Source organism: Eublepharis macularius, chromosome 12 (genome assembly GCF_028583425.1).
Source record: "Eublepharis macularius isolate TG4126 chromosome 12, MPM_Emac_v1.0, whole genome shotgun sequence".
Classification (NCBI taxonomy): Eukaryota; Metazoa; Chordata; class Lepidosauria; order Squamata; family Eublepharidae; genus Eublepharis; species Eublepharis macularius.
Window position 1 is genome coordinate 31894827 of NC_072801.1, and position 11599 is coordinate 31906425.

Sequence of the window (11599 nt, forward strand, 5' to 3'; positions counted from 1 at the left end):
CCCTTCAGATATGCCTCAGAATCTGCCCTAGAACTACTACAGCTTTCCAGCACATCAGCTGGCAGGCACTGAGTGGCAGGAATTCTAAAAAAGGGCTGGTTCAGGCACTGAGTGGCTTCTGGAGATGTATGTTCCCTCTTCTGCCTGAGTTTGCAGTTCATGGCGAATGCCCCCCCCCCTACTATGCTTGGGGTTCATGGTTGGTTGGATTTCCTCTGCAGTTCCCAGATCCTGATTTATTTCAGTGGGGCCTGGATGCTTTTCTCTTGCCCTGCTCAAGACTTGCCCCTCCCATTTTAATTTTTTGCCATTCACCTCTTCCCCAACTCTCAACATCTACATGAAGGATGAGTCTTCCAGCCCTGTTAATCAATGTATCACAATAATAAATGCACCTACATCTTGGCCTAGCTATGCTTCCTACCCTGTAGGGTTAGTGTCCCTTCCCCACCCTGCTACTTCAAGCTGTCTCTGCAGCCATGACAGGCAGCTTGTTCAGGCCTCAGCCAGCAGCTCCATGTCACAATATTGGTTGCATCCAAGATACTCCTGCATCAAAGTGAAGGTTTTCAGAGGTAGAGCAACTGGATCAATCCCTTGGGGAAAGTTTACGGGGACTTGGAACTGGTGAGTGCTAGGTATGAAATTTTACTCAGTTCGATTGTTTCATGTGGGTGTTAGTTTGCAGTAAAACAACCAGATCTGGGACAATAGCACCTTAAAGGATAACAGTTCAACAGCCCCCTCCCTCCACCCAATGAAGGTGGCCAAAGACATGGATAGTGAAGAAAAACCAGAAAGGTTGTGAAGGGGTCGCCCATTCCTATTCCCTTTCAGGTGCAAAAAGTCTCCCAGTCTGTGTCCAAGGGCTTCTGTCCTTTAGTATCACTAATACTGCCTGCCCAGGCCCCAAAGGCAGCTTCTGAGACACATTTTTCAATCAGGTTCACAAAGCTCTTTTATTATTCCACAAAAAACAGCTGAAATGACTGGAGGACTGCCTCATGGTAGCCGTGACAAAGGTGCTTACAAGCAAATGTAGTAGACTGCTTCCCTCCCCCTCCCTCTGCATGAGGAAATGCCCCCATGTATGGCCAAGGAACAGCATCTTGGGTCTTGTGTCTGTCCATCTGGCCAGATAGTCCATTTGTGTCCGGCACTCAGTCGCCAGAGGTCTTGGATGCTTGGGCCTGCATGGCTTTGGCCTCTAGCTCCAACTCTTTCAGGAAGTGTTCTTGGGAAACAGAGTAAAAGGTGTAGCCATCTATGCACAGCACGGTCAGGAAAACAATTAGGAAAAACATTTGTCCTAGTCATTCCCAGCAACAGTCAAGGGAGTCTGGATGTTACTGCCTTACTTACTTTTCATCACTCAGCTTTCTTCCAGCCATAAATTGGATGTCAATGCAAAGAATTAAGAGGGAAAGAAGGGCCTGGTTCACATTATGCAGACATCACTGTCACTTGCAGTTGAAGGCATTAGGAAGATGAACTCAGCCTTACAAATGTGTTTAAAGCAAAGGCCAAGTGCAAAATGTGTTAAGTGAATAACTCTCCTTAATTGCAAAGTAAGTGTTTTGAATGCAGGTGTGCTGGTCAGAAAATGGGGGAAGGCTGGGAGCTATGCATACAGGAGCAAAAGCATGCGCACACCTCTCTCCAAAACTGATGAGGGTTGCATTAGGCACCAGAGCCAAAGAGCAGGGTGAAAACAACACTCCACAGCTGGCTGGGAGTAAGGCTGAAGGCAAACAAAGTGACCTGTACTTGCCTCTCTTCAGCCTGGGGCCCAAAGGAAAGGTATGAAGGACATGCAATCTCTAAATCTGCTCTCACCTTAGGTCCTGGGGTGCTGAGTGGAAGTCCAAAAATGGCAGAGCCTGAACTGGCCTCAGAGGTAGCACACTAAGGGGAATCTTCCTGGAGCCTCTGTGAGGCCACTCATGACCTTCAGCAGCTGCAGAAGTCCTCTTAGCTGTTGATACTGTATTTCACTTGTACTGTGTAACCCACCTTGGGTTTCAGTGCGAAAGGCAGACTATAAATAAATGGGCACATACGGAACACAGGGTATAAAGAGGCATTTCTGGAAGAAGGCAGGAGTGGCAACTTCCTAGTTCCCAATTTACAGTGCCATTCTAAGCAGAGTTGCTCCCATCTAACTCCATTGTCTTCACGTAACTTACCAGCATTGCAGTGTCAGTCTAAACTGAATTCCACTTAAAATACTTTCTAATATCAATTTTGTTTTCAAACTTGTTCACATACATAATCCTTGCAACTACCCTGTTGAGCGGGCAGAGTCTGCAAGAATACTTACTTGCATAAAGTCAGTGCAGCAGAGAGGCATTCCCCCCACCCCCAATTACGGGCAAATGTTCCACAGTGCTTCATATGAGTTTACTCTCTTAAGTTCATTATAAACTCAATCTGGGACATCCACCTTATTGGATGTAGCAGTCCACCCAGGGATGAAACAAAGAGGGAATCCAAGTTGCCAACTTCCAAAGGCCTTAGGGCTATTTCTTGGTTGTGGGATCCAATCGTAAGCAGTTAATTGAGGATAAATGGTCTTGTAAGGTGCCTCCTGTTTTCTACCCTTGGTTCCACATTTCTGTGCCTTTGCACCTGGTCATAGCAGCTATTGTTTTAACTAGGAAGGCTTGGGAGCTGAAAGATGGTGTTCTCTGGTGGGTCACTGGGGGTGGGTGGGGGGAGAGCTAGTCAGCTCTGCCTTACCCAAGCTTCTGCTGGAAGAGAGAATGCTCACCTGTAATCGCGTGCTAGATGCTGGCTAAGTCCTCTTTTGCCCGTACAGTATCTGCAGTGTGGGAAGCCCACCGACTTGCTAACTTAGGGAGGGCCGTGGTTCAGCTACAGAGCATCTGCCTGGCAGGCTGAAGGCGCCAGGTTCAACCCCTAGCATCAGGTGAAAGACCTGGAGGCTGCTGCCAGTCAGAGTGGCCTGACTATCCATAGGACAGCTTCGTGCAACTCACATGGCCTCACCCAGTACAGGAAAGGAGGGCGCCATTTTCGCAGTCCCCCCAGCCGAGCGCTCCTGCAGAGAAGAAAGCGTTCGGGGTGTCCCCCACTGAGTCGGCCGCTGAAGGCTGCTGAGCCTCCTCCCACTTATAGAGAGCGCTTCTGAGCACGTGCAGAGTGAAGAGAAGGAAAGAGGCCGGAAGGGAGACCCCGAGCGTCTTCAAGGGCTGTGAGGCGAAGCCAACGAGCTGCCCCCCCCCCCACCGCTACCCTCCCCCCTTAATTAGAGGGATACAGATGGCGACCACGACGGCGCCGATGGCGAGGCCTGTGAGGGCGTTGCGGACCTTCAGCTGTCGCCGAGCCGCGTCCAGGCCGTAGTTCGAAACAACGCCAGCGGGCGCTCCGGCCCGCATCATTTCCCACCTCCGCCGGCCGATAGATGCGGCCTCCCCTGAAGAGTCCCTGCCGCCACTTCCCTGTCCGGGCGCCGACATCTTGCCAATCGCCAACGCTTGGCAGCCGCGTGACTCCGGAAACGGAAGCGGCAGCCGCCCTCTTGAGCGAGCGTTGCACTGGCGGGTGCTACTTCCGCCATTTTTAATGAGGGCGAGTGAGCTTGTGAGGTTGGCGTGTAGGGTCAGTTTGAGGTATTTTGTCACCTCAAGAAAGACGCGCCTATCCCCTCCTAGGCGCATGCCGGGCTAGTCTCTCTCCTTCTCTCCAAGCCCTGCCTCACCCTGGCTGACAGTGGCGGCTTTAGAGGAGATGCTATGCGTCTTCTGTGCCCTCCTCAAGGTGCTGGTCCTGCTAGGGCTGCCGATACCATCTCGCGAAATTCCTGGAGGTTAGCCGGTAGTGCCTGGAGAGGGTAGAGTTTGGGGAGAGAACTCCGTGCCATCTTCTGTCCAACCTCAAATTTTCCAGGAATTTCTCAAACGAGTTGGCAGTCCTGCACCCCTGGCAGTGTCCTGGCATGAAGCCTGACTGAGTCAGTTGTGTTGGGATGAAAGGCATGCTGGGGAGGATGCACCCTCATGAAGCAGTTCTTCGTAGACCTGCCTATGTGTACCCCAGCATCCAACATGGATGATGGGCAACAATGGCGACCATCGAGCCTGAGGGAAGATGTGGACGAAAATGGGGGAGTAGTGAGATCGCAACTAAGACCCAAAGTTAGCCAAACCAGGAAAGGTGTGGAGCAGGGATATCAACAAAAATCAAGTCCATTCTACAAAATCAGTATCATTTAAACAAATTAAATAAACCGCATATGTAAAATCTGTAGAGCATTCCTATGGTAAACCATAAAAAGGCCAAATGCGTTTTATTATTTGTGGGCTACTTACAAAATTTCATAAACACAACTGTTCCACAACAGTTTTCACAGATTTAAAAGATCACAAATGCAGATGAAATTTCAATGTTATTTAACCAATGAAGATTTTTAGGGTATTTTATGAGACAGCCCCTTTTTAAAAAATTTATTATGTTATTTTACAAAATTTATACTTTGCCTTTCTGCCTTCATAAAGGCTACAAAAGCAGCAACAAATTAAAACATACATAATATAACCTACGAGATTCTTACAAACTTGCAGGTATGTCTCTTACCAGTAATTTTGCTGAGTTAATTTTAAATTGAAATTGCCAACTGAGTTTTGTCAAGATATTTTACCCACTGATATTCAGTGTAAATATTATGCTGTGGTCTTTGGAAAAAGCCTGTCAAGGGTGACTACCTCAGAATAATTAAACTATTGATGTTTTATAATGATTTGTAAAAGGACTGCTAATGAATATAATATGTTAAAATGCATTTGGTCTTTTCAGATTGTAGATATATTGTTTATGTCATAAAGGATATCTAATTTGCTTAGATCATATTGATTTTGAAGAGTATACTTGGTTTTTCTTAATATCTTTGTACCCTAACCTTTTGTGGCTTTGGTGGGCCTGAGGGAAAAGCTGCAGCCACTTGCCCAAGGGCGAGCTGCGAACTAAGAAATATGGCTTCAGTCCTGCTCGCTTTAGATGGAAGCATTGGAGGCAGTGTCATCTTAGATGATGGCAGTCACAGAATGAGAGAGAACATGGGAAGGAGAGAGAAGTGAAAAGAGAGGCAGGCCGAAGGAAATCATAGCTAAGGTTAACATAGCTAACCATAGATGGTTTAAAAGAAGATTAGATAAATTCATGGATGATAGGTCTATCAGTGGCTACTAGCCATGGTGATTAAAGAGACCCTCCAAACAGAGTAAACCTCTGAATACCAGTACCAGGAGGCAACATCAGGGGTAGGCCTCACTGGTTGCCCTCTGGAGAGAAGATGCTGGAAAAGCAGGGCTCTTCTGATGTTCTTATGGAAGCCTGGGCACTGCTTTGAGCTCCACAAAGAAAGAGCAGAATGGAGATGTACTAAGCAGAAATGAAAGCCAATTATGCACAGCAGTTATTTTCAGTCTAGAATCTGAGACAGCCATGGAAGTTTGCAGAGTGGCCTTGAGCTATCATTCTCTCAGCCTAACCTACCTTGCAGGATTGTTGTGAGGATAAAATAGTAGAGGGGAAAACAATGTTTTACCTGCTTTGGATCCCTTTAGAGAGAAAAACAAAATATAAATATCTCAATAATAAATAAGTGGGCTCACTGTCCAAGAGAGCAGTCAAGGTAAGTTCTCTCCTGCTGTCATTTCTTGCCATTCAGGGTACTGGAAGCACTCTTGAGATGGGTTTGCCAGCACAGGTGGTGGCCAGGTACCAATGCTCAGAACCTGTTTTTGGGGTGGTGGCCCCAGGGCTCCTCCGAGATGCTCTGCTGCACATGGCCAAGGAGAACGAACGGGCTTTACGAGAGCTGTGTGATGAGGCTGGCTGCTTCAAGGAGACATGGATAGTCGGTGAGAGCATTGTTTGGCAAATTCCCTAGCTGGAAGGGCCTTCAGTTATGACTCCTGGGATTCTCCATCTCTCTCTTTGTCTTCTTACTAGAGTTTGTGTTTCTTTTGTCTGAAAAATGGAACCTGCCTGAATCTGCAAGATACCAAGCAATTGAAATATTTGAAAGGTATTGTCTTGTTCTGCCATCCTTGGGTGGTGATGAACTATCCAGGCTATCTTTCTGTTTGTGTGTGCCATCAAGTCGCAACTGACTTATGGCGACCCCAGCAAGGTGCTTTCAAGGTAAATGAGAAGCAGAGGTGGTTTGCCATTGCCTTCCTCCGCAAAGTCCTCCTTGGTGGTCTCTGATCCAAGTACCAACCCTGCTTAGTTTCTGATATCTGATGAGATTGGGCTATACTATGCTGTTCTGTCACCACAAGCGATCTTTAATAACCTTAAATTTATTCTTTTCTGTTGCCCCTGAGCTGACAAAACTTAAAGGTAGCTAAGTCGGCAGCCATAACAAAAGATCCTTTAGATCATAAAGTTTATTTTCTCCCTTTTTAGAAATAAATGAAATTGGCTACCTCCAGTAGTATAAGCTAGCCACAGATATCAGCTTAGAGATATAAAAGAAAAAATCTAGTGGCACCTTAAAGGCCAACATTTATTTCAATATGAGCTTTCCTGTTTTGCTGCAACAGACTGACATAGCTACTCCTTTCCAATCGTCACTTCAGAGGTCCTCTGAGAGCCCGACTCCAACCAGAGTAAACCCACAATGATAAAGTGTACTGATAGCCCAGAGGTGTAATACTGCAAGGAAAAAGAGTTTTCTCTTACAGCTTCAACATTTTCAAACTTTTCTAGGGCAGCTAACCTACCTCAGCTTTATTGCTGTTTCATGTGTTGGCTTTGTGAGGGCCCCTTCTGCTCTGTGAATCTAATGTGGACAAGCTACTCTGAAACTATCTGTTGGAAAGCAGTTACATCGGTTACTACCAGCAACATGCTTTCTTTTCTCTAGACAAGAATTTTCTTTCTGTGCCTTTCAGGTTCATGCTCATATGTACTCAAGAGGTCTCATTTTCCGCTGAAGCAGAGGAGGAAGAAAACAGCTGGGTCTTGGTGAAACAGCGGATTGAAGACACATGTGTGCTGCGACTGGTCTCTTGCATCCAGCTTGCTAGCAAACTCTCCTTCCACTACAGTGTAAGACAATTCTGGCCTTACCATGCACTCGCTGTGTAACTGTTACACAAGCTTTGACCTCAATATATACTATGCCTAGATACATTATGTGGCAAGAAATTAATCAAGTCAAGGGTTACTATTTGCCAAGCAACAGCGTCTTTTGCAAACAAGTTTTCAGAATTATAATGATGATATCTATAATTGGCCTTGTCAGTGCTCCATCAGTAGCTAAAACAAGCCTTTGTTATTGGGGAAATTCCATGGCAACATGGTTCATACATTTATATTCTTTATCCATTTACAAGTATTTGTTTTATTGGCTTTATATTTTGTTATAATAGCAGGATATGTTACTTTGAGATAGCATATCTGAGTTTTAAATATCTATCAAGCAGCAACATAATTGGTGTTAACACCAGATCAGCAAGGTGAACAAACAAAACAAGTTGGCATTTGGAGGGCTGTTTGCTCCCTTCTCTCTTCATGCAGATAGTCAGCAACACCATGGTCCTGAAGTTCCTGCAGTCTTTGGATTTCTCCTATACCACAGACCAATTGCTGGAATCTGAACTGGCTATTCTGAAGGCTCTGCATTTCCAGATCAATGTTCCAACTCCTTCAGCTTACATTGAGTTGCTTTTGGAGGTTTTAGGTAAGCACCAGGACCATGGTTCACTCTTGAGCAAGCTTTGGTTTAAAGGTAAAAATGTCTCCTTTTCCTGAGCTTTTGGCAACTTGTATAGCATCAGAAGAATTCCTCAACCTTGTCCAGTCTGTCACCTCCTTTAAAATCTTAAAAAAAGGTTAGTGGGCACTGTAAAGGTCAGGGTTTAAAATGCCATTTCAGCAGAGGTAGCGTGCTGTATAATGTGACCAGAGTGGTCTTTACCCCAACCTTCTACTGACAGACTGAGCCCAAGAGGCCTTCTAAGTGCAGCTCTTACATATAAGACATCAGGGAAATAGAATTTTAAAAACCCAATCACTTATCCATTAACAGGGATAGGGGAAATGAGGATGTTCAGTAATGAAGCTTAAAACTATTTACAAATAACATAGCTTTTTTTGGGCTAACCAGGTTATAACATAGGTGCAAAGAACAGATAACAGCCAAGCTTTTATCCTTGAGGTACAGGTTGGCCTTTATTCAGTTTCCAGATTCTCAGAGTATAAATGTGCTTCTCAGAAACCATAGATCATTAGCCAGTTTCCCTCAGACATTGTGATTTTATACAGCTACAGTCTCTTCCTAATGCATTCACTCTGCTAGCCTGCCATTCAGAAATGAATGCTTTTTAAATTTATTATTTATTTCAAATTTCTATTCCCACAAGTGGGCTCAGGGCGGATAACAACATATTAAAATACAAGAAAAATTCATGTACATTAAAAAAGTGTATTAACACACATTTAAAACAGGATGGTGGACAGCCTTCACAGGGAGGGTTAAGATTTTATACACCCCTGGCGTTGGGGGTAAAGGATGTCACCTATGTCATCCAGAACTGTGACCTTAGATTAGTATACAGAAGACTTTATTGATCTGCACCATCAAGAATATGACTATCTGACTTTGTATAGTATTTTGGTTACCTGCTAGACAATTTTGTTGTCAGTTACAGGCACAAGCACTTTATACTTACACAGGAAATTTGTGATGTTAACTTTGCCATTGGAAAATTTTTGGATGCTCTGCCTTATTTGTATATGTAACCAAACTTTAATATATTAATTTTTTTCCTACACTTGGAGATTCTTTGAAGAGTATTTAGTAAACCTTTAATTGGAATATAATATCTTCTTAGTTTATCACGACTTTTTTGGCTAATTTGTCAACCATGCTGGAATTTATCACAGCTTCGAAGTCATGGGTTATTGGAGAACTTGAAAATATATTTTATTTACTATATATGTTTCTCACTAGAATCCCTTCTTTTAAACTGTTCCCTAAGAGGAATTCTATGTTTTATTTTGAGTTTCTGAGAAAGTTTTGACAAATTGACAGCACAATCCTACAGAGTTTTGCCCTTCTAAATCCATTTGAGATCAATTGGCTTAGAAGGATGTGACTGTGGTTTGGATTGCATTGAGAGCTACTGTTGCATAGTGGTGAAGTGGTTGGCCCGCTGGTTTGACTTGTACTGCCGTCATGAGCTCTGCAGATGGTCTTGCGTTAAGCCATTCCTCACAGTCCCAGCTCCTCAGCTGCATTGTGAGGATAACAACACTGACTTTTTTCACTACTCTGACTGGGCACTAATCTGTCCAGAAGGGCAGTATATAAGCGCCCTTATTATTAAGCAGTAGAAACCGGGGAACAAATCTCACAGTATAGATGAGTAGAAAAATGGAAGGGGTGGGGAGAACAAAAAAACACCCTAGATGTGTTCATGATGTGAAGAACCCCTGCCAGCTCCAGGCAGAATTCTTGCTGCCTTTCCTGCAGATGCTTCTGCTGCTTTCTGTTTTTCCACTTTGACAGGGCACAACGGCTGCTTGCTCCCCATGAAACAGATGCATGACATGTGTCAACACCTGCTGGTTTTAACATACCTCCTCCGGGTCAGCATCTACAGCACCCTGCTGAAGGTGTCAATTGAAAACACATCGCCAAATGAACTCCAGCTGTGAGTTTTGGAAAAGCAAAATTTATGTAAAGGCAAGAAATAACTTTGGAGTGGGGGAGGGGGAGGAAGGACCAGACTTAAGGTAGGATAAAATGGAGAAAATATTTTACCAGCCTAGAAAATCTGAGTCATTTTTCTGCCCAGCACACCATTTACAGAAGTCTCTTTGTAACCACTACACTTCGGCTGGAGTTTGGCTCCAAGGCTAAAACACGGCACTGAAGCATTGGCAGCAGTGAAGTCTGCACAGGGCTCCACCTATGGCATCCTTTAGCCTGAATGCAGACAGCTTTAACAGAGGAAGAGTCTCTAGCACTATATCCTGGGCCTTTAGAATAGACAGTGAACTGACACTGGTTCCAGGGCTCTTTTGAGCTGCTTTATAGAATTACTGAGTTTGAAAACCAAATTGTACAGACAATGGAAAGAAAGCTATATATCACCTTAGTAAGGGATCACTTTATTAGATCTTTTATATTTCCAAGCTGTCCTTAGGCGTTTCTTTTCCACAGTCAGTTTATAGCATTAAAAACATGCTGTGCTGGTGAAACAAACTCTAGACTTTCCCTTTATAGAAGCTCCGCTGCTGTTAAGGCTAGCAAAAATACAATTCTGTATTGCAAGTATACCATGGCAAGACAAATGCTAACTGCCCCTTCCCCAGCTTATGGGGCCATTGAGAAGTGGAGTGCTGCTGTGGGGACAAGGGCTGTACTGCTGGGGTTGGCATCTACTGGACTTAGATGACGACCTGCTGACTGCTCTCTTTCCCCACCTGCCAATGGTTTGGAATCCTTAGACATTATTATGTCTTTAGAAACTAAGTACTGAGCTACAGTAATTTGAAAGGGGGGAAATTATCAGACTGCAGTAAGATACTCTTTCTTTCCACAGGGATACTTCCCATATCTAGAACCAATAATTTAAACAGCATGTTGGCTTTCTGAGTCCACTGCTGGGCAGTCAGATCCAGTGGGGTAGTGCCAAAGAGGCTCTTTCCAATTCATTATGTCTAAACAGGATATATTAGTACTGCCACTAGGTCCCAAGGCATGACACAGAGCCAAAAATCTGGGTTTCTTTGCTGTTGTGGAGACATCTTTACAGAATGGGCAGAGGGTTGATTGCTCCAACCCTCTAGAATACAAGGCTTAGAAGTGGCTCTTGTAGGTGGGGCTGCAAAGGTGGTTTGCATGAAAAGGCAGATCAGGAAACAGAATGGATATTGTCATGTAGTTGACATTTTCACCCTCCAAATTAAGCCTTGACACCTCCTGGCGCTCGTTAAGATCTGCTGTTGGGCTACTATAAGTACAGTACTGTCTTGCAAAGGGAGGCCTGGGAAATAGATGTTCAGATACAATCATCACCTGATAATATAATCTTACGCTCTTTTACCCACGTTAATTCAATGGTGAGGCATATTTGTTTACATGTTATGCTTTAGAATGTACCATACTAGAATATGAGACCAGGCCTTTCCCATTCTGTTTCACTTGCAGAGTCAAGTTTGCAGCTGTGAAAGAAGATCTAATGCTGTTGGCTGTGGGAGTCATTGGGGCAAGTGCTTTCTTGCTCCACCCAGAAGGCTGGAACCAGGTTTGTGTGTCCTTGTTGCTCAGCATCATGTTCTGTTGGAATACCAACAGGATGTAGAAATCTAGGTCATGCAGTAGACACCAGAACTTCTCCCCACTCTTAAAGCACACAGCATCTCTCCCCTTACCCTGTTTCTTTTGAAAGGTTGCAGAGAATCTCATCGACACCACTGGCATCAGTATGCAAAGCATAGTTGAGATAGTCAATGCGATCTTGAAGCACAGTATTGACGATGTTGTGGATGACTGCTAAAACTTCTCCCCCAACTGCCAGCATTCTGCCATCTCTCCCATACACACAGGGTATATTCA

At 44.5% G+C, this 11599-nt stretch overlaps 2 protein-coding genes across 3 annotated transcripts; one reads left to right on the forward strand and one right to left on the reverse strand.

Annotated features, from left to right (window-relative positions):
- Positions 1-940: 940 nt before the first annotated feature.
- LOC129339033 (cytochrome c oxidase assembly factor 3 homolog, mitochondrial) lies at positions 941-3508 on the reverse strand. Its single transcript, XM_054993633.1, has 2 exons — positions 3281-3508; positions 941-1264 (listed from the first exon to the last, which is right to left on the reverse strand). The coding sequence occupies exons 1-2, from the start codon at positions 3480-3482 to the stop codon at positions 1161-1163; spliced, it is 306 nt and encodes a 101-aa protein (XP_054849608.1). The 5' UTR covers positions 3483-3508; the 3' UTR covers positions 941-1160.
- Positions 3509-3571: 63 nt separating this feature from the next.
- CNTD1 (cyclin N-terminal domain containing 1) lies at positions 3572-11595 on the forward strand. 2 transcript variants are annotated; one of them, XM_054993130.1, is made up of 8 exons: positions 3572-3624; positions 5693-5885; positions 5977-6052; positions 6924-7080; positions 7552-7714; positions 9545-9689; positions 11192-11288; positions 11433-11595. In XM_054993130.1, exons 1-8 carry the CDS (start codon positions 3589-3591, stop codon positions 11538-11540), a joined length of 975 nt encoding a protein of 324 aa, XP_054849105.1. In that variant the 5' UTR covers positions 3572-3588; the 3' UTR covers positions 11541-11595. The 2 variants fall into 2 exon arrangements, with proteins under 2 accessions (XP_054849105.1, XP_054849107.1); XM_054993132.1 differs by having other exon boundaries at positions 3601-3635.
- The last annotated feature ends 4 nt before the right edge of the window (positions 11596-11599 follow it).

Bases quoted from the DNA above. Each gene is read 5' to 3' on its own strand.
- LOC129339033 (XM_054993633.1), bottom strand. From the start codon at position 3,482: ATGTCGGCGCCCGGACAGGGAAGTGGCGGCAGGGACTCTTCAGGGGAG. The intron at 1,265-3,280 runs GTATCCCTCTAA...TGCTGTGCATAG, and splicing joins CGCCGTCGTGGTCGCCATCT to ATGGCTACACCTTTTACTCT.
- CNTD1 (XM_054993130.1), top strand. From the start codon at position 3,589: ATGAGGGCGAGTGAGCTTGTGAGGTTGGCGTGTAGG. The intron at 5,886-5,976 runs GTGAGAGCATTG...TCTTCTTACTAG, and splicing joins CAAGGAGACATGGATAGTCG to AGTTTGTGTTTCTTTTGTCT. The intron at 7,715-9,544 runs GTAAGCACCAGG...CCACTTTGACAG, and splicing joins GTTGCTTTTGGAGGTTTTAG to GGCACAACGGCTGCTTGCTC.